Source organism: Hemitrygon akajei, chromosome 2 (assembly GCF_048418815.1).
Source record: "Hemitrygon akajei chromosome 2, sHemAka1.3, whole genome shotgun sequence".
Lineage (NCBI taxonomy): Eukaryota > Metazoa > Chordata > Chondrichthyes > Myliobatiformes > Dasyatidae > Hemitrygon > Hemitrygon akajei.
In genome coordinates, this window is record NC_133125.1 from 180,142,126 (window position 1) to 180,160,683 (window position 18,558).

The 18,558-nt window shown below is 44.8% G+C and overlaps 1 protein-coding gene across 1 annotated transcript in view; it reads right to left on the reverse strand.

Annotated features, from left to right (window-relative positions):
* Window positions 1–608: 608 nt before the first annotated feature.
* The window catches only part of LOC140718917 (zinc-binding protein A33-like), a 55,920-nt gene continuing 37,970 nt past the window's right edge, over window positions 609–18,558 (reverse strand). Inside the window, exon 7 of the mRNA XM_073033222.1 lies at window positions 609–973. Coding sequence (XP_072889323.1) covers window positions 823–973 — 151 coding nt within the window. The 3' untranslated portion in view covers window positions 609–822. The remainder of the gene's footprint in view (window positions 974–18,558) is intronic.

An 18,558-nucleotide genomic window follows, 5' to 3' on the forward strand; every position in this document is an offset into this window, starting at 1 on the left:
TGAGGTATTGCACTTCAGAAGGTCAAACCAAGGTAGAACATACAAGGTAAATGGTAGGGCACTGAGGAGTGCAGTAGAACAGAGGGATCTGGGAGTACAGATACATAATTCCCTAAAAGTGTTGTCACAGGTGGATAGGGTCATCAAGAGAGCTTTTGGTACATTGGCCTTCATAAATTAAAGTATTGAGTATAAGAGTTGGAATGTAATGGTGAGGTTGTATAAGACATTGGTGAGACCGAATTTGGAGTACTGTGTGCAGTTTTGGTCACCTAATTACAGGAAGGATATTAATAAGGTTGAAAGAGTGCAGAGAAGGTTTACAAGGATGTTGCTGGGACTTGAAAAACTGAGTTACAGAGAAAGGCTGAATAGGTTAGGACTTTATTCCCTGGAGCGTAGAAGAATGAGGGGGTGATTTGATAGAGGTGTATAAAATTATGATGGGTATAGATAGAGTGAATGCAAGCAGGCTTTTTCCACTGAGGCTAGGGGAGAAAAAGCCCAGAGATCATGGGTTAAGAGTGAAGGGGGAAAAGTTTAAAGGGAACATGGGGGGGGGGTGCTTCTTCACGCAGTGAGTGGTGGGAGTGTGGAATGAGCTGCCAGATGAAGTGGTGAATGCGGGCTCACTTTTGACATTTAAGAAAAACTTGGACAGGTATATGGATGAGAGGGGTTTGAAGGGATATGGCCCAGGTGCAGGTCAGTGGGACTAGGCAGAAAAATGGTTCTGCACAGCCAAGAAGGGCCAACAGGCCTGTTTCTGTGCTGTAATGTTCTATGGTTCTATTCCAAAAACCACAGTGCAGCCTGGGAAATTCAAGTGAACGGTACGGGGCAGCGGTGTGGAAATGCAGACTCACAGTCCGCACTGGTCTTGGTGAAGTTGTAATCAGCTCGCAAGGACCAGACGGTGTGGATGATGGACAAACTCCATGTTGTGGTCAGCTCTCTCGTCCATCCAGTTGTTCTGCGGGAAGAGAGGAAGAGGAGGAAAGCTGAGGCACGGCAGCACGAGTTACATTCACAGACATTGAAAACAGTCTAAGAACAATCTATCACCACCTCCGGCAGCTCAAGAAAGCACCAGTAGTGTTATACTGTTTACTTTTTGAACTTGTAATGCAAATACACTTCATAATTTGTCAGTTGATTTGTGGTAATATTACTTTATGTGTTGTGTGTGAGTTATACGTACTGTGTTGTGCACCCTGGTCGGTTGTTTCATTCGGATGTATACGTGTACAATTGGAATGACAAAAAACTTGAACTTGAACTTACACTTCCCCTCCCTCATCCTAAAACCGCCTCTCTGTTCGTGTGACAAAAATAAACCTCTTCTCATTACTACCAACAGGAAGGAGGCACAGAAGTCTGAAGACGCACACTCAACATTTTAGGAACAGCTTCTTCCCCTCCGTCTTTCTGCTCCTATGTCTTATGGTCGTATCAGATTTCCGAACCAACAATGTACACATGAACCATATCTCACTTTTGAGCAACAAGCACAAAATGCTGGAGAACTCAGTAAGTCAGGCAGCATCTGTGGAGGGAAAAAGATTCTGATGAAGGGTCTCAGCTGAAACATGGACTCTTTATTCCTCTCCATGGATGCTGACTGACCTGCTGAGTTCCTCCAGCATTTTGTGTGTGCTGCTCAAGATTTCCAGCATCTGCAGAATCGCTTGTGTTCATGTGCTCTGTTTTGTTTGCTTTTTGCATGAATTATTTATTTTTATATGTTTGTTTTTGTAACTTATACTAATTTTTATGTCTTGCTCTGTATTGCTGCCACAAAACAACACATTTCACGACAGACGTCAGTGGTAATAAACCTGATTCTGATTACCGGTTACTTGTGAGTTCTACAGTGAGCAAACATACACACAGACACACACAAACCTCATCACACTGGGGATACGAGGTCACGCTGATACTCGACGGGTCCTGAACAAGTCACCTGGACAAACTTTGGTACAACTCCTCGGTGACGAAAGGCATGAAGGAGATCAGAAGGTGGAGGGCCAGAGCATGCAGCTAAAAATGGAGCCTTGACCGAATGGAGCTGTCGCATGCAGCTGGAGCAGGGGCACGGAGCCTAGATCTGGAGTAGAGTGTAGCTGGAGCTGGGACCCAGAGTACCCCGGATCCCAGACTGGAGCCTGGACCCTGAATGGAGTGTACAGCTGTTGCTAAGGCCTGGTCTGAAGTGTACAGCCATAGCCTGGATCCCAGACTGCAGTGTGCAGCTGGAACAAGGGATCGGAGAGTAGATCAGACATGGATCTGGACTGGAGCATACAGCTGGAGCTGCGGCCTGCAACATCCTCTCCACGTCCACTTTATCGAGGCCTTTCAACTTTCAGTAGGTTTCAATGAGGTCACTCCTCATTGTTTTGAATTCCAATGAGTAGAAACCCAGAGACACCAAGTCCCTTTGCATCTCAGATTTTTGAATTTTCTTTCCATTTTGAAAATAGATTTCTTTCTTTCTTTTTATTTCTTCTACCAAAGTGCATGATACACAGTTCCCTACACTCTATTCCAAATGCCATTTCTTTGTCATTCTCCTAACATGGCTAAGTCCTTCTGTAGTGGCTCTACTTCCTCAAACCTACCTGCACCTCCACCTATCATTCGCAAAAAACTTTGCAATAAAGCCATTCATTTCGTCATCCAAGTCGTTGACAGACACGGTAAAAAGAAGGGCTCTCAACACAGGTCACTTAGGAACATCACTAGTCATCGGCAGTCAAATAGAAAAGCCTCCCTTTATTCCCACTCTTTGCCTCCTGCCAATCAGTCCCCACTTCACCCATGCCAGTATCTTTCCTGTAATACACTGGGCTCTGAGCATGTGAAGCAGCCTCGTGTGTGTCACCTTCTCAATTTGTTTTTATCACTGTCCGTTACACCCCTGGCGTTGAGAGCAGCAACGAAGGTCCTCCATGATAGGAGGATTTTTTATTGCTGTTTCTATAACAATTGTTTTTGGACTAGTCAGGGTCTTTAGCCCTGAGTTTACCTTTAACTTGGAGGATGAGTGGACCACTCATAGTCCAGCCTAAACTTGGAAAAGACCTTCCGAAAATAGAAGTACCCAACATCCAAAGATTCTCCTTTGATTATCTTGCTTGTTATTCTTCAAAGAATTGCATCAGATTTGTCAGGCAAGACTTCCCTTTGAGGAAACTCATGTGACGCCAAGTACCCCGAAACCACATCCTGAACAATTGATTCAATCTACCCAACCATTGAGGTCAGACTGACTGGCCTATAATTGTCTTTCTTCTGCCTCTCCCCCTTCTCGAAGAGCAAACTGACATTTGCAATTTTACATTGTTTTGAAACCATTCCAGATTCCAGTGATTCTGAAGGATCATTACTAATGTCTCTACAAACTCTTCAGCCACCTCTTTTAGAACCGTGGTGTGTACACTTATCTACCTTCTAACCTTTCAGTTTCCCCAAGAACATTCTCACTAGTATTGGCAACTTCACAAACTTCTGCCCCCAGACACTCTTGAACTTCAAGCATACAGGCTGTGTCTTCCACTGTGAAGACTGATGCAAAAATACTTATTCAGTTCATCTTCCTTGTGCCCCATTCCTACCTGTCCAGCATTGGGTTCCAGCGCCCCTCTTTTACACATTATGTATCTGAACAAACTTTTGGTATCCTCTTTAATATTATTGTCCCACTTACTTTTGTGTTCCACCTTTTCCTTCTTAATGTCTTTCTAGTTGTTTTCTGTTGGTTTTTAAAAGCTTCCTGATCCTCTAACTTCCCATTAATCTTTGGACTCCTATATGCCCTCTCTTTGGCTTTGATGTTGGCTTTGACTTCTCTTGTTCACAACGGTTGTGGTATATTGCCTTTAGAGTGCTTCTTCCTCTTTGGGACGTATATATCCCGTGCATTCCAAATTGCTTCCAGAAATTGCAACCATTGCTGCTCTGCCATCGTCCCTGCAAATGTTCTTTTCCAATCAATTTTGGCCAACTCATCTCTCATACCTTTGTTATTCCCTTTACTCCACTGTAATACTGATGCATTTGACTTCATCTTCTGCTTCTGTAATTTCAGTCTGAATTCAATCATACTATGATCATTTCTCCTAAGGGTTCCTTTACCTTAACTCTCTAATCCATTCCTGTTCATTGCACAGCACCCAATCCAGAATAAATGATCCCCTAGTGGGCTCAACCATGCGTTACTCTAAAAAGCATTCATGGGCATTATAGATATTGCCCCTCTTGTTATTCAGCACCAACCCCAATCTACCTGTACATTGAAATCCACCATGACCATTGTAACATTGTTCTTTTGGCATGCATTTTCTATTTCCCATCATAAGTTGTAGACCACATTCTAAATACTGTTTGGGGGTCTGTTTATTTTGTGCCTGTAAAAAGTATTCACCAACCTTTTGAGATTCCATGTTATATTGTTTTACATCATTCAATCACAGTGGCTCTTTTTACAATGATCAACAGAAAAAGACTGTCATGTCAGAATGAAAACAAACCTCTCCAGAGTGAACTAAATTAATTACAAATATAAAACACAAAGTAATTGATTGCATAAGTATTCACTCCCTTTAATATGACAGACAAAATCATCACCAATTTATCTTGGAAGTCACAATATTAGTTAAATGGAGGTCACCTGTGTGCAGTCAAGGTGGTTCAATTGATTGTTGTAAAAATGCACCTGTATCTGGAAGGACCAACTCTGGTAATTCAATGTCCTAACAAAAACTACATCATGAAGAGAAAAGAACACTCTAACAACTCCACAAAAAGATTATTGAAAAAACACAAGTCAGGAGATGGATACAAGAAAATATCCAAGTTACTGAATATCATTTGGAGCACAGTTAAGTCCATCATTAAGAAATGGAAAGAATATGATACAGCTGTAAATCTGCCAAGACCAGGCAGTCCTCAAAAACTGAGTGACTGTGTAGAAGGGGACTAGTGAGAGAGGTCACCAAGAGACTGATGATGACTCTGGAGGAGTTACAAGCTTCAGCGGCTGAGATGGGAGGAACAGTGTATACACCTGCTTCATAGGCTCTCCACATGTCACAGCTTTATGGGAGAGTGGCAAAGATAATGCCAACGTTGAAAAATACTCACATGAAATCTTGGGTAGAGTTTGCCAGAAGGCATGTGGAAGACTCTGAAGCCAGCTGGAAGAAGTTTCTGTGGTTTGATGAAACCAAAATTCGTCAGACTATTTGCTGTTTGGCATAAGCCAAATACCACAGGTCATCATAAACATACCATCCCCACCATGAAACGTTGTGATGGCTGCATCATGCTGTTGGGATGCTTCACTGCAGCAGGCCCTGGAAGACTTATGGAGTTAGAGGGTAAAATGAATGCAGCAGAATACAGAGAAATATTGGTGGAAAACCTGATGCAGTCTGCAAGAGAACTGCAACTTGGGAGAAGATTTGCTTGCCAGCAAGCAATGACCCAAGCAAAAAGACAAACCGACACAGGAATGGCTTCAAAACAAGAATGTTAATGTCCTAGAGTGGCCAAGTCAGAGCCCAGACCTCAATCCAATTGAAAAGCTGTGGGTCAATGTGAAAAGGGCTGTTCACTCATGATCCCCGTGCAACCTGACAGAGATTAAGCAGTTTTGTAAAGAAGAATGGGGAAAAATTGAAGTTTCCAGATGTGCAAAGTTGATAGAGACCTATCCACACAGACTCAAGGCTGTAATTGCTGCCAAAGGTACATCCACTAAATACTGACTTGAAGGGGGTGAATACTTATGCAATCAATTGCTTTGTGTTTAATATTTGTAATTAATTTAGATCACTCTGTGGACACCTGTTTTCACTTTGACACAAAATAGTCTTTTTTCAGTCAATCAGTGTCAAAAAAAGCTAAGTTAAATCTATTGTGATTCAATGTTGAAAAACAATAAAACATGAAATATCCCGGGTGGAGGGGTGAATATTTTTTTTGGCTCTAGAGTTCCCATCAGGGTCTTTTTACCCTTGCAGTTCCTTCACTCTATCCAGAATAATTCAATACCTTCTGACCATATATCACCTCTTTCTACTGATTTGATTTCATTTTTTACCAGAGAGCAATGCCACGTCCTCTGCCTTCCTGCCTGTCCTTTTGATACAATGTGCATCCTTGGACATTGAGCTCCCAGCTCTAATCTTCTTTCAGCCAGGATTCAGTGATGCCTATAACATCATACATGCCAATCTATAACTGGGCTACACATTCATCTGCCTTATTCCATATACCGCACATTCAAATATAACATCTCCTGTACTGTATTCACTCTTTTTAATTTTATCTGCCTTTCACATCACAACTTTTCCTGTTGACAACAATTTTGCCCTATCATCTGCCACTTCTTGCTAGGAGTCTCACTACAGATAACCTCTGTTTGTAAATTAGCAACCTCATCCTCAGCACTGTCATTCATCTACCAAATTAGATTACCTGCCTGTCACATCATCTTATTCTTACCCCCACTGGCACGTGGCACAGGCAGCAATCCAGAAATCACAATCCTGGAGGACCTGTTTTCCGCTTTCTACCTACCTCCCTAAAATCTCTCTTGAGGACCTCCTCAGCTTACCTACCCCTCTCATTCTTACCAATATTTACCAGGACTTCTGACTGCTCACCCTCAGCCTTGAAAATGCCATGGACCCGATCTGAGACATCCCTGATCCTAGCACTTGGGAAGCAATATAACATCTAGGTGTCTCTATCGCACGCACAGTATCTCATCTCTGTTCCTCTAGCTATGGAATCTCCTCTCAATACTGCGGTCCTCTTCACCTCTCTACTCTTCTAGGGGTAATTACCTCTCTGTACCTCCTATCTATCATCTCCTCATTCTCCCATATGTTGAAGGTCATCGAGCTGCAGCTCCATTTCCTTAATACAATCGATCAGGAGAGAACCCTACCAAATACTTAACCTCACCCCAGCCTCACTTGGCATTCTGGAATGTCGTCCATCTGTCCCAGGTAACCTCTCCACATTAAGAGCTTTGAGTTTGCCTTGCACTTTCTCCATTGTAATAGCAATGGCTCTCATTCCAGCTCCCTGGCACTCACAGAGCTCTGGAACCCTGCTAGTGTCTTCCACAGTGAAGACTGATGTAAAGTACTAATTGAGTTCATCTGTCATTTCTTTGTCCCCCATTCGAACCTCACCAGCATCATTTTCCAGTGGTCCAATATCAATTCTCACCTCCCTTTTACTCTTTCTATAACTGACAAAACTTTTGGTACCCTGCTTTATGTTATTGGCTTGTCTAACATATTTCATCTTTCCCTTCCCATGGCTTATTTGGTTGCTTCTTGTTGAATTTTAAAAGATTCAATTCTGTGCCTTGTGAACTATTCCCAAAAACTTCAGCTTTCTCTGCTCTACTATCATCCCCAACAGTATCCTCCTCCAATCCACCTGGGCAAGCTCCTCTCTGATGCCTCTGTAATTCCCTCTATTCCACTGTGATGGTGATACATGTGAGTTGTGGTTCTCCTTCCCAAATTGCAGTATGAATTCAGTCATATTGTGATCATTCCCTCTTGAGGGTTCCTTGAGGTTAAGCTCCCTAATAAGATCTGGGTTATTACACAACACCCGATCTAAGATAGCCTTTTCCCAAATAGGTTCAAGCACAAGCTGCTCTAAAAAGCCATCTGATAGGCAATCAACAAATTCCCTCTATTGAGATCAGTCAACAACTTAATCTTCCCAATCTCTTTGCACATTGAATTCCCCCATTACAATTGGGTAATTACAATTTTCCTTATTGCATTCCTTTTCCAGTTCTCTCTGCAATCTTAACCCTACATCTTGGAGGCCTATATACGATTCACACAATGTTTTTTTTCACTCTTTTAGTTTCTTCACACCACCCACAAAGATTCGACATTCTCTGACCCTATGTCGCCTCTTTCTGAAGATATAATTCCATCTCTTACCAACAGAGCCACACCACAGCCTCTGCCTTCCAGCCTGTCCTTTCCATACAAAGTATATGCTTTGGTGTTTAGCTCCCAAGTATGGCCTTCTTTCAGCCACAGCAGGACTCAGTGATGCCCACAATGTCATACCGAACAATCTCTAGTTGCGCCACGAGATTGTCCACCATATTCTGAGTGCCACGTGCATTTTAATACCCCACCATCACTCCTGCTTTCTTTGCCCTTTTGAATTTTGCCTCTGTGGTACAATTTAACTCTTTGCTCTGTCTGCATTTGTACCCAATCATTCTCTTGTCCTTCCTTACACTAATGTTACACCCATCGTCCACTTGTAAACCTGCAGGCTCATCCTCAACTCCTTCATCCTGGTTCACGTCCCTGTTGGAATGGGAATATTAAATACTTATTGGAATATTAAAATTGCAATAAAAGGCAATTTCAACATCCTTAATATGACTGGGATAGTCATCGTGCTGATGGATTTGTCAGGGCATAATTTGTAAAATGTGTTCTTGATTGTTTTATCAAGATATATGTAAATATATCATGAAGTGTTTCGAGAGGCTTGTCATGAGGCATATCAAGACCCTGCTGCCCCCCTCACTGGACCCCCTGCAGTTTGCGTACCATCCCAACCGCTCAACAGATGACACCATTGCCACCACCTTCCACCTGGCCCTAACCCACCTGGAAAAAAAAAGACACATACGTTCGGATGCTGTTCATAAACTTCAGTTCAGTATTCAACACAATCATCCCTCAGAAACTGATTGGAAAGCTGAGCCGACTGGGCCTGAACACCTCCCTCTGCAACTGGATCCTAGACTTCCTGATTGGGAGACCTCAGTCAGTCCGGATCGGGAGCAGCATCTCCAACACCATCACACTGAGCACGGGGGGCCCCCAGGGTTGTGTGCTCAGTCCACTGCTGTTCACTCTGCTGACCCACGACTGTGCTGCAACACACAGCTCGAACCATATCATCAAGTTCACCGATGACATGACCGTGGTGGGTCTCATCAGCAAGAATGATGAGTCAGTATACAGAAAGGAGGTGCAGCAGCTAACGGACTGGTGCAGAGCCAACAACCTGTATCTTAATGTGAACAAAACAAAAGAGATGGTTGTTGACTTCAGGAGGGCACGGAGTGACCACTCCCTGCTGAACATCGATGGCTCCGTGGTAGAGATCATAAAGAGCACCAAATTTCTTGATGTTCACCTGATGGAGAATCTCACCTGGTCCTTCAACACCAGCTCCATAGCAAAGAAAGCCCAGCAGTGTCTCTACTTTCTGCGAAGGCTGAGGAAAGTCCATCTCCCTCCCCCATCCTCATCACATTCTACAGGGGGTTGTATCAAGAGTTCCTGAGCAGCTGCATCACTGCCTGGTTCAGAAGTTGCACCATCTCGGATCACAAAACCCTACAGCGGATAGTGAGGTCAGCTGAGAAGATCATCGGGGTCTCTCTTCCTGCCATCACTGACATTTACACAACACGCTGCATCCACAAAGGAAACAGCATTATGAAGGACCCCATGCACCCCTCATACAATCTCTTCTCCCTCCTGCCGGCTGGGAAAAGGCTCTGAAGCATTCAGGCTCTCATGACCAGACTATATAACAGTTTCTTCCACCAAGCTATCAGACTCCTCAAGACCCGAAGCCTGGACTGACACCTTGCCCTACTGTCCTGTTTATTATTTATTGTAATGCTGTTTTTGTGCACTTTATGCAGTCCAGTGTAGGTCTGTAGTCTAGTGTAGCTTTCTCTGTGTTGTCGTTTGTTTTTTTTTTGACGTAGTTCAGTCTAGTTTTTGTACTGTGTCATGTAACACCATGGTCCTGAAAAACGTTGTCTCATTTTTACTGTGCACTGTACCAGCAGTTATGGTCGAAATGGCAATAAAAGTGACTTGACTTGACTTGACTTGACTTAAATACCAAGTGTTTGTAGGTTGACTAGAGCATACTTGACACCTCATAGCAAGTGTGGCTGGGAAAGGGTTAACATGTCAGTGGGGAAGTACTTTGCCCCAGTGAGCATCTTTCAATCAGTTTTAAAATATTTATGAAAAAATGGACCAGTGCTGAATCTGCATTTACCTGGAAAGTCGAGGTCTCAGACATTCTGCCACAAGAGGGCACAGGTTTAAGGTGCTGGGGAGTAGGTACAGAGGAGATGTCAGGGGTAAGTTTTATTATGCTGAGAGTGGTGAGTGCGTGGAATGGGCTGCCGGTAGCGGTGGTGGAGGTGAATACGATACGGTCGTTTAAGAGACTTTTGAATAGGTGCATGGAGCTTAGAACAAGAGGGCCATGGGTAACCCTAGTAATTTCTAAGCTAGGGACACACACACACACACACACACACACACACACACACACACACACACACACACACACACACACACACACATCTTCGGTTGTCTATCAGAATCTGATGACGACATCCATTCCTTTAACGGTGAGATCTTTGATGACTATCCTGGACCCACAAGTTCTATTGCAGGTAGGACATGTATATGTGGTAGTGGTGGTAGTGATGGCAACCATGGCTGAATTTCTCCTGGCTCTCTACTGCTGTCATCTGGTTGTTCTTTCCATCTCCAGAATATGAACCCTGTCCCTACACAGCTGTCGCCAAGTGTTACGGTCAGCAGCAACATCCTCCAGGTCCTCGGGTCTGATCTTGCACTTCCTTAAAGCATTCTTCATCTGATCCTTATAGCGCTTCTTCAGCCTTCCAGCTGAGCATCGGCCATGATGTAGCTGGCCATATGCCAGCTACGTACGGCCTGTTACACACACACACAAGCTCAGACATTTATCTTTATCCAAGCCTTCTCTTCATTTACACCCAGACTCACCTGATCCTCCCTCAGCCTTGGTCCAGGGTGGCACGGTAGTCTAGTGGCTAGCACAACACTTTACACTACCAGCGACCCAGTTTCAATTCCTGCTGCTGCCTGTAACGAGTTTGTAGGTTCTCCCCACGACTGTGTCCGTTTCCTCCGAGTGACCACAAGACCATAAAGATATAGGAGCAGAATTAGGCCATTCGGCCCATCGAGTCTGCTTTGGGGTTTCATCATGGCTGATCCATTTTCCTCCAATCTCCTGCCTTCTCCCCGATAAGACCGCAGGATTCCTCCCACAATCCAAAGACATACTAGTTGGCAAGTTGATAGGTCACTGCAAATTTTTCCCTGATTCGACCGGGGTAACTGAGCAGCGAGGTGTGAAGAGCCAGAAGAGCCTATTCCACATTAATAAATAAATAAAATAAAAATCAATCTCGTCGTCTCCAGGATTTCCCCTGCCCCTCACCCTGTGTGCACCCTTTCTCAGATCTCAAGCCTCCAACACTTGCCCACTGCTCCGTTTGCTGCACCCTGTTCACTACGTGGTAGCTTCCTGTGACCCTGCATTGTCCTCTCCTCCCCACCCAAGTGTCTCACTCAATCCCTGCTCAGGTGACACATGTCCCCGATGATCATGTGAGTGAGGCTGAGTGATGGTTGGACCGAACGAGGCACTGGAACGAGAAGGGAAAGAGGAAGATGAGGAATACGGTATTCCTAGGGGACTCCACAGTGAGGGGAACAGACAGGAGGTTCTGTCAACCTGATAGAGATACCCGCATGTTGTGTTGCCTCCCAGGTGCCAGGATACGGGATGTCTCGGATCAGGTGCAGGGTATTCTGAGGGGGGGGGGGTGAATGGCCAGAAGTCTTGGTACACGTTGGTACCAATGTCATAGGTAGAAAAAGGGAGGAGGTCCTGAAGAGAGAATTCAGGGAGTAAGGTCAGAAGCTGAAAAGCAGGACCTCTAGGATAGTAATCTCAGGTCTGCTGCCTGTGCCACTTGCTAGCGAGTGCATGATCAGACATATGAATGTGTGGATGAGAGACTGGTGTAGGGGGCAGGGCTTCAGATTACTGGATCATTGGGGCTTCTTCTGGGGGAGATATGACCTGTACAAAAAAGACATGTTATACCTGAACCCAAAGGGGTTCAAAATCCTAGTGGGTAAATTTACTAGAGCTTTTAGGGAGGGTTTAAACTAATTTGGCAGGAGGGATGGGAACCGGAATGATAGGGCTGAGGATGGGGAAAACAGAAATTAATCAAAGATAGCGTGCAACAGAGATTCTAGAAAGAACAGGCAGGAGATGAAGCTTAGTCACAGCCAGTGGCATGAGGTACAGGGCAATAGAGGCATGGTGCAGTTAAAACAGAAAGCAATCAATACTGGACTGAAAGTGTTGTATTTGAATGCACGCAGCATAAGGAATTAAATGGACAATCTTGAAATTCAGCTGCAGATTGGCAAATATGCTGTTGTGACCATCTCTGAAACTTGGCTAAAGGATGGCTGGCATTGGGAGCTGAACATCCAAGGATATAGTGTATCAGAAAGATAAGTTAGTAGACAGAGGGGGTGATGTGGCTCCATGTATAAGAAATAATATTAAATCATTGGAAAGAGATGACATAGGATTGGAAGGCGTAGAGTCTCTATGGGTTGAGTTAAGAAATGGCAAGGGTAAAAGGACCCTAATGACAGTTGTATACCGGCCTCTGAACAGCATTCGGGATGTGGATTACAAATTACAGCAGGAGATAGAAAAGGCTTGTCAGAAGGGCAATGTCATGATAATCGTTGGGGATTTTAACAGAAAGTGGATTGGGAAAACCAGGCCAGTACTGGACCTCAGGAGAGAAAATTTGTAGAATGTCTAAGGGGTGGCTTTTCAGAACAGCTTGTCGTTGAGCCCACTAGGGGATCGGCTGTGCTGGATTGGGTGTTGTGCAATGATCTGGAGATGATAAGAAAGCTTACGGTTAAGGAACCATTAGGGAACAGTGATCACAATATTTTCCAGTTCACTGTTGAGAAGGAGAAACTAAATTCCAATGTGTCGGTATTTCAGTGGAATAAAGGATATTACAATGGCATGAAAGGGAAACTGGCCAAGGTTGACTGGAAAGGGACACTAGCAGGAAGGACAGCAGAGAAGCAATGGCTGGAGTTTCTGTGAAAAATGAGGGAAGTGCAAGACAGATATATTCCAAATAAGAAGACATTTTCAAATGGAAGAAGAACACTACCGTGGCTGACATGAAGTCAGAGCCAAAGTAAAAGCAAAAGAGAGGGTACACAAGGAAGCCAGAGCTAGTGGGAAGATAGAGGTTTGGGAAACTTTTAAAAACTTGCAGAAGAAAACTGACAAGGTAATTCAGAATAAAAAGATGAATTATGAATGGAAGCTGGTGACTCATATCAAAGAAGATACTAAAAGCTTTTTTAAGTACATAAAGTGTAAAAGAGAGCTGAGGGTAGTTATAGGACCAATACAAAATGATGCTGTAGATATTGTAATGAGAGATGGCAGAGGAACTGAATGCTTATTTTGCATCAGTCTTCACAGTGGAAGATGTCTGCAGTATACCGGACATTCAAGAGTGTCAGGCAGTGAAAATTACGACTGAGAAGGTGCTCAGGAAGCTTAATAGCCTGTGGGTGGATAAATCTCCTGGACCTGATGAAATGTACCCTTGGATTCTGAAGGAAGTTGCTGGACAGATTGCGGAGCCATTAACAATGATCTTTCAAGAATCGATAGATTCTGGCATTGTACCGGATGACTGGAAAATTGCAACTGTTACTCCGCTATTTAAGAAGGGTGGGAGGCAGCAGAAAGGAAACTATAGACCTGTTAGCCTGACATCAGTGGTTGGGAAGTTGGTGGAATCGATTGTTAGGGATGAAATTAAGGAATACCTGGAGGCACATGACAAGATAGGCCAAAGGAAAATCCTGAAAGGAAAATCCTGCCTGACTAACCTACTGCAATTCTTTGAGGAAATTACAAGTAGGCTAGACAAGGGAGATGCAGTGGATGTTGTGTATTTCGATTTTCAGAAGGCCTTTGACAAGGTGCGGCACATGAGGCTGCTTAACAAGATAAGAGCTGATGGAATTACAGGGAAGGTACTAGTGTGGATGGAGCATTGGCTGGTCGGCAGAAAACAGAGAGTGGGAATAAAGGAACCAGTGGAGTTCCATAGGGGTCAGTGTTGGGACTGCTGCTTTTTAGGATATATGTCAATTATTTCGACAGCAGTATTAATGGATTTGTGGCTAAATTTGCAGGTGATACAAAGATAGGTGGAGGAGTAGGTAGTGTTAAGGAAACAAGAGAGCCTCAAGTCAAGTCAAGTCAACTTTTATTGTTGTTTCGACCATAACTGCTGGTACAGTACATAGTAAAAATGAGACAACGTTTTTCAGGACCATGGTTTACATGACACAGTACAAAAAACTAGATTGAACTATATAATAAAAAAAAACAGAGAAAAGCTATACTAGACTACAGACCTACACTGGATTGCATAAAGTGCACAAAACAGTGTAGGCATTACAATAAATAATAAACAGGACAGTAGGGCAAGGTGTCAGTCCAGGCTTCGGGTATTGAGGAGTCTGATAGCTTGGGGGAAGAAACTGTTACATAGTCTGGTCGTGAGAGCCCGAATGCTTCGGAGCCTTTTCCCAGGCAGCAGGAGGGAGAAGAGATTGTATGAGGGCTGCATGGGGTCCTTCATAATGCTGTTTCCTTTGCGGATGCAGCGTGTGGTGTAAATGTCCGTGATGGCAGGAAGAGAGACCCCGATGATCTTCTCAGCTGACCTCACTATCCGCTGCAGGGTCTTGCGATCTGAGATGGTGCAATTTCCGAACCAGGCAATGATGCAGCTGCTCAGGATGCTCTCAATACAACCCTTGTAGAATGTGTTGAGGATGGGGAGTGGGAGATGGACTTTCCTCAGCCTTCACAGAAAGTAGAGACACTGCTGGGCTTTCTTTGCTATGGAGCTGGTGTTGAGGGACCAGGTGAGATTCTCCGTCAGGTGAACACCAAGAAATCTGGTGCCTTTACGATCTCTACCGCGAAGCCGTCGATGTTCAGCGGGGAGTGGTCGCTCCGTGCCCTCCTGAAGTCAACAACCATCTCTTTTGTTTTGTTCACATTAAGAGACAGGTTGTTGGCTCTGCTCCAGTCTGTTAGCTGCTGCACCTTCTCTCTGTAAGCTGACTCGTCGTTCTTGCTGATGAGATCCACCACGGTCGTGTCATCGGCGAACTTGATGATATGGTTCGAGCTGTGTGTTGCAGCACAGTCGTGGGTTAGCAGAGTGAACAGCAGTGGACTGAGCACGCAGCCCTGGGGGGCCCCCGTGCTCAGTGTGATGGTGTTGGAGATGCTGCTCCCGATCCGGACTGACTGAGATCTCCCAGTCAGGAAGTCTAGGATCCAGTTGCAGAGGGAGGTGTTCAGGCCCAGTAGGCTCAGCTTTCCAATCAGTTTCTGAGGGATGATTGTGTTGAATGCTGAACTAAAGTCTATGAACAGCATCCGAACGTATGTGTCTTTTTTGTCCAGGTGGGTTAGGGCCAGGTGGAGGGTGGTGGCAATGGCGTCATCTGTTGAGCGGTTGGGACGGTACACAAACTGCAGGGGGTCCAGTGAGGGGGGCAGCAGGGTCTTGATATGCCTCATGACGAGCCTCTCGAAACACTTCATGATGATGGATGTAAGTGCAACGGGACGGTAGTCATTTAGGCAGGACACTGAAGACTTCTTCGGCACGGGGACGATGGTGGCGGCCTTGAAGCACGTTGGAATGGTGGTGCTGCTCAGGGAGATGTTGAAGATGTCAGTGAGAATATCTGCTAGCTGGTCTGCACATCCTCTGAGCACTCTACCAGGAATGTTGTCTGGTCCAGCAGCCTTCCGTGGGTTGACCCTGCACAGGGTTCTTCTCACGTCGGCCACAGAGAGACACAGCACCTGGTCATTTGTAGGAGGGGTGGATTTCCTCGCAGCCGCGTCATTTTCTGAAGAGTAACTCTGAAGGTGGAGTCGCGGGTCCTCAGCAGCGCACACGCCTCTGCGGTCATCCATGGCTTCTGGTTGGCACGTAGAGTGATGGTCTTGGACAGAGTAACATCATCAGTGCACTTGCTGATGTAGCTGGTCACTGATGCTGTGTACTCCTCTAAGTTGGTAGATTCGCCATCGGTTGCAGCCTCCCTGAACATGTGCCAGTCAGTGTGCTCAAAGCAGTCTTGAAGAGCAGAGATGGCTCCTGCTGGCCAGGTTTTCACCTGCTTCTGAACTGGTCTGGAGCGCCTGACGAGTGGTCTGTATGCTGGGATTAGCATAACAGAGATGTGGTCTGAGTAACCGAGGTGGGGGCGGGGCTCTGCCCGGTACGTGTCGGGGATGTTTGTGTAAACCAGGTCCAATGCGTTCTCCCCCCTTGTTGCAAAGTCCACATACTGATGGAATTTGGGGAGCACTGACTTAAGCCTGTAGAGAGACTTAGATAGTTTAGGGAAATGGGCGAAGAAATGGCAAATGACATACAATGTTGGAAAGTGTAGGGTCATGTACTTTGGTGGAAGAAATAAATGGGCAGACTGTTATTTAGATAGGGAGAGAATTCAACATGCAGAGATGCAGAGAGACTTGGGAGTCCTTGTGGAAGATACCCTAATGGTTAACCTCCAGGTTAAGTCGGTTGTGAAGAATTTGGCATTCATTTCCAGAGGTATCGAATATAAGGGTGGGGATGTGATGTTTAGGCTCCATACGGCACTCGTGAGATCACACTTGGAGTGTTGTGTGCAGTTTTGGGCTCTTTATTTTAGAAAGGATATACTGACATTGGAGAGGGTTCAGAGAAGATTCACGAGAATGAATCCAGGAATGAAAGTGTTCCCACATGAAGAACGTCTGGCAGCTCTTGGGCTGTGTTCCCTGGAGTTCGGGAGAATCAGGGGGGATCTCAAAGAAACATTCCAAATGTTAAAAGACCTGAACAGATTAGATGTGGCAAAGTTATTTCCCATGGTAGGAAATAATATGCTAGGAGAAGCGGACATGACTTCAGGATTGAAGGACATCCTTTTAGAACTGAGATGCGGAGAAATTACTTTAGTCAGAGGGTGGTAAATCTGTGGAATTTGTTGCCACGAGCGGCTGTGGAGGCCAAGTCACTGGGCGTATTTAAGGCAGAGATAGATAGATTCTCGATTAGGCAAGGCATCAAAGGGTATGGGATGAAGGCCGGGGAGTGGAGGTGACTGGAAAAATTGGATCAGCCCATGATTGAATGGCGGAGCAGAGTCAATGGGCCGAATAGACTGCTTCTGCTCCTGTATCTTATGGTCTAACACTAAGTGAAGGATGGACAGAGAAATCCACAATGTGGAACAGTGTGTGAAGACCTTTGACACCTCATTCCTTGCTGGGGGGCATTTTGGGTCCCAGTGAGGTTCACAGGACTGGAGAGTGAGTGAGCGAGTGGAAAGCACTGAGTTTGCGGATCACACGGAGGAGGGGTGTGAGGGGAAAGGGTGACCCTCCACCTCGGTCATCCGTTGTTAATGCTCTTAATTCAGGACTCGGCCAGTCCAACTGATAAATGTTTGGAAGTTCAGTTCATGGCAGTACCGCTTTCAACCAGACGATGGGGATAGCGAGCGGCCCGAAGGTCAACTTCACGGAGAAGATCCCCACCTGCTGCTGGTAACCGGTACTGCAGGAAGAGCCGAAAATACCGGGAACATGATCAGGTTTAACATCACCGGAACAGGTCGTGAAATTAGCGGCAGCAGGACAATGCAATACATGATAAATATAGAAAAAAACGAATCAGAGGAAGTATGGCAGAGGGGAAAAGGCTGTTCCTGAATCGCTGAGTGTGGGTATTCAGGCGTGTAAAACTGAGAAGGTGTGTCCTGGCTGATTGTTTTTATTATAATAATTATAATATTATTATTATTATTATTATTATTATTATTGATTATTTTAAATAATGGAGGCCACATTTCTGAGGCAGCGCTGCTTGAAGATGTCTTGGATACTACGGAGGCTAATACCCAGGATGGAGCTGACTAATTTTCCAACTTTCTGTAGGAATCTTTTCCTCAGCTTTCCACTGGAATAGAATAGAATAGATAGATAGATAGATAGATAGATAGATAGATAGATAGATAGATAGATACTTTATTCATCCCCATGGGGAAATTCAACTTTTTTTCCAATGTCCCATACACTTGTTGTAGCAAAACTAATTACATACAATACTTAACTCAGTAAAAAAAAATATGATATGCATCTAAATCACCATCTCAAAAAGCATTAATAATAGCTTTTAAAAAGTTCTTAAGTCCTGGCGGTAGAATTGTAAAGCCTAATGGCATTGGGGAGTATTGACCTCTTCATCCTGTCTGAGGAGCATTGCATCGATAGTAACCTGTCGCTGAAACTGCTTCTCTGTCTCTGGATGGTGCTATGTAGAGGATGTTCAGAGTTATCCATAATTGACCGTAGCCTACTCAGTGCCCTTCGCTCAGCTACCGATGTTAAACCCTCCAGTACTTTGCCCACGACAGAGCCCGCCTTCCTTACCAGCTTATTAAGACGTGAGGCGTCCCTCTTCTTAATGCTTCCTCCCCAACACGCCACCACAAAGAAGAGGGCGCTCTCCAC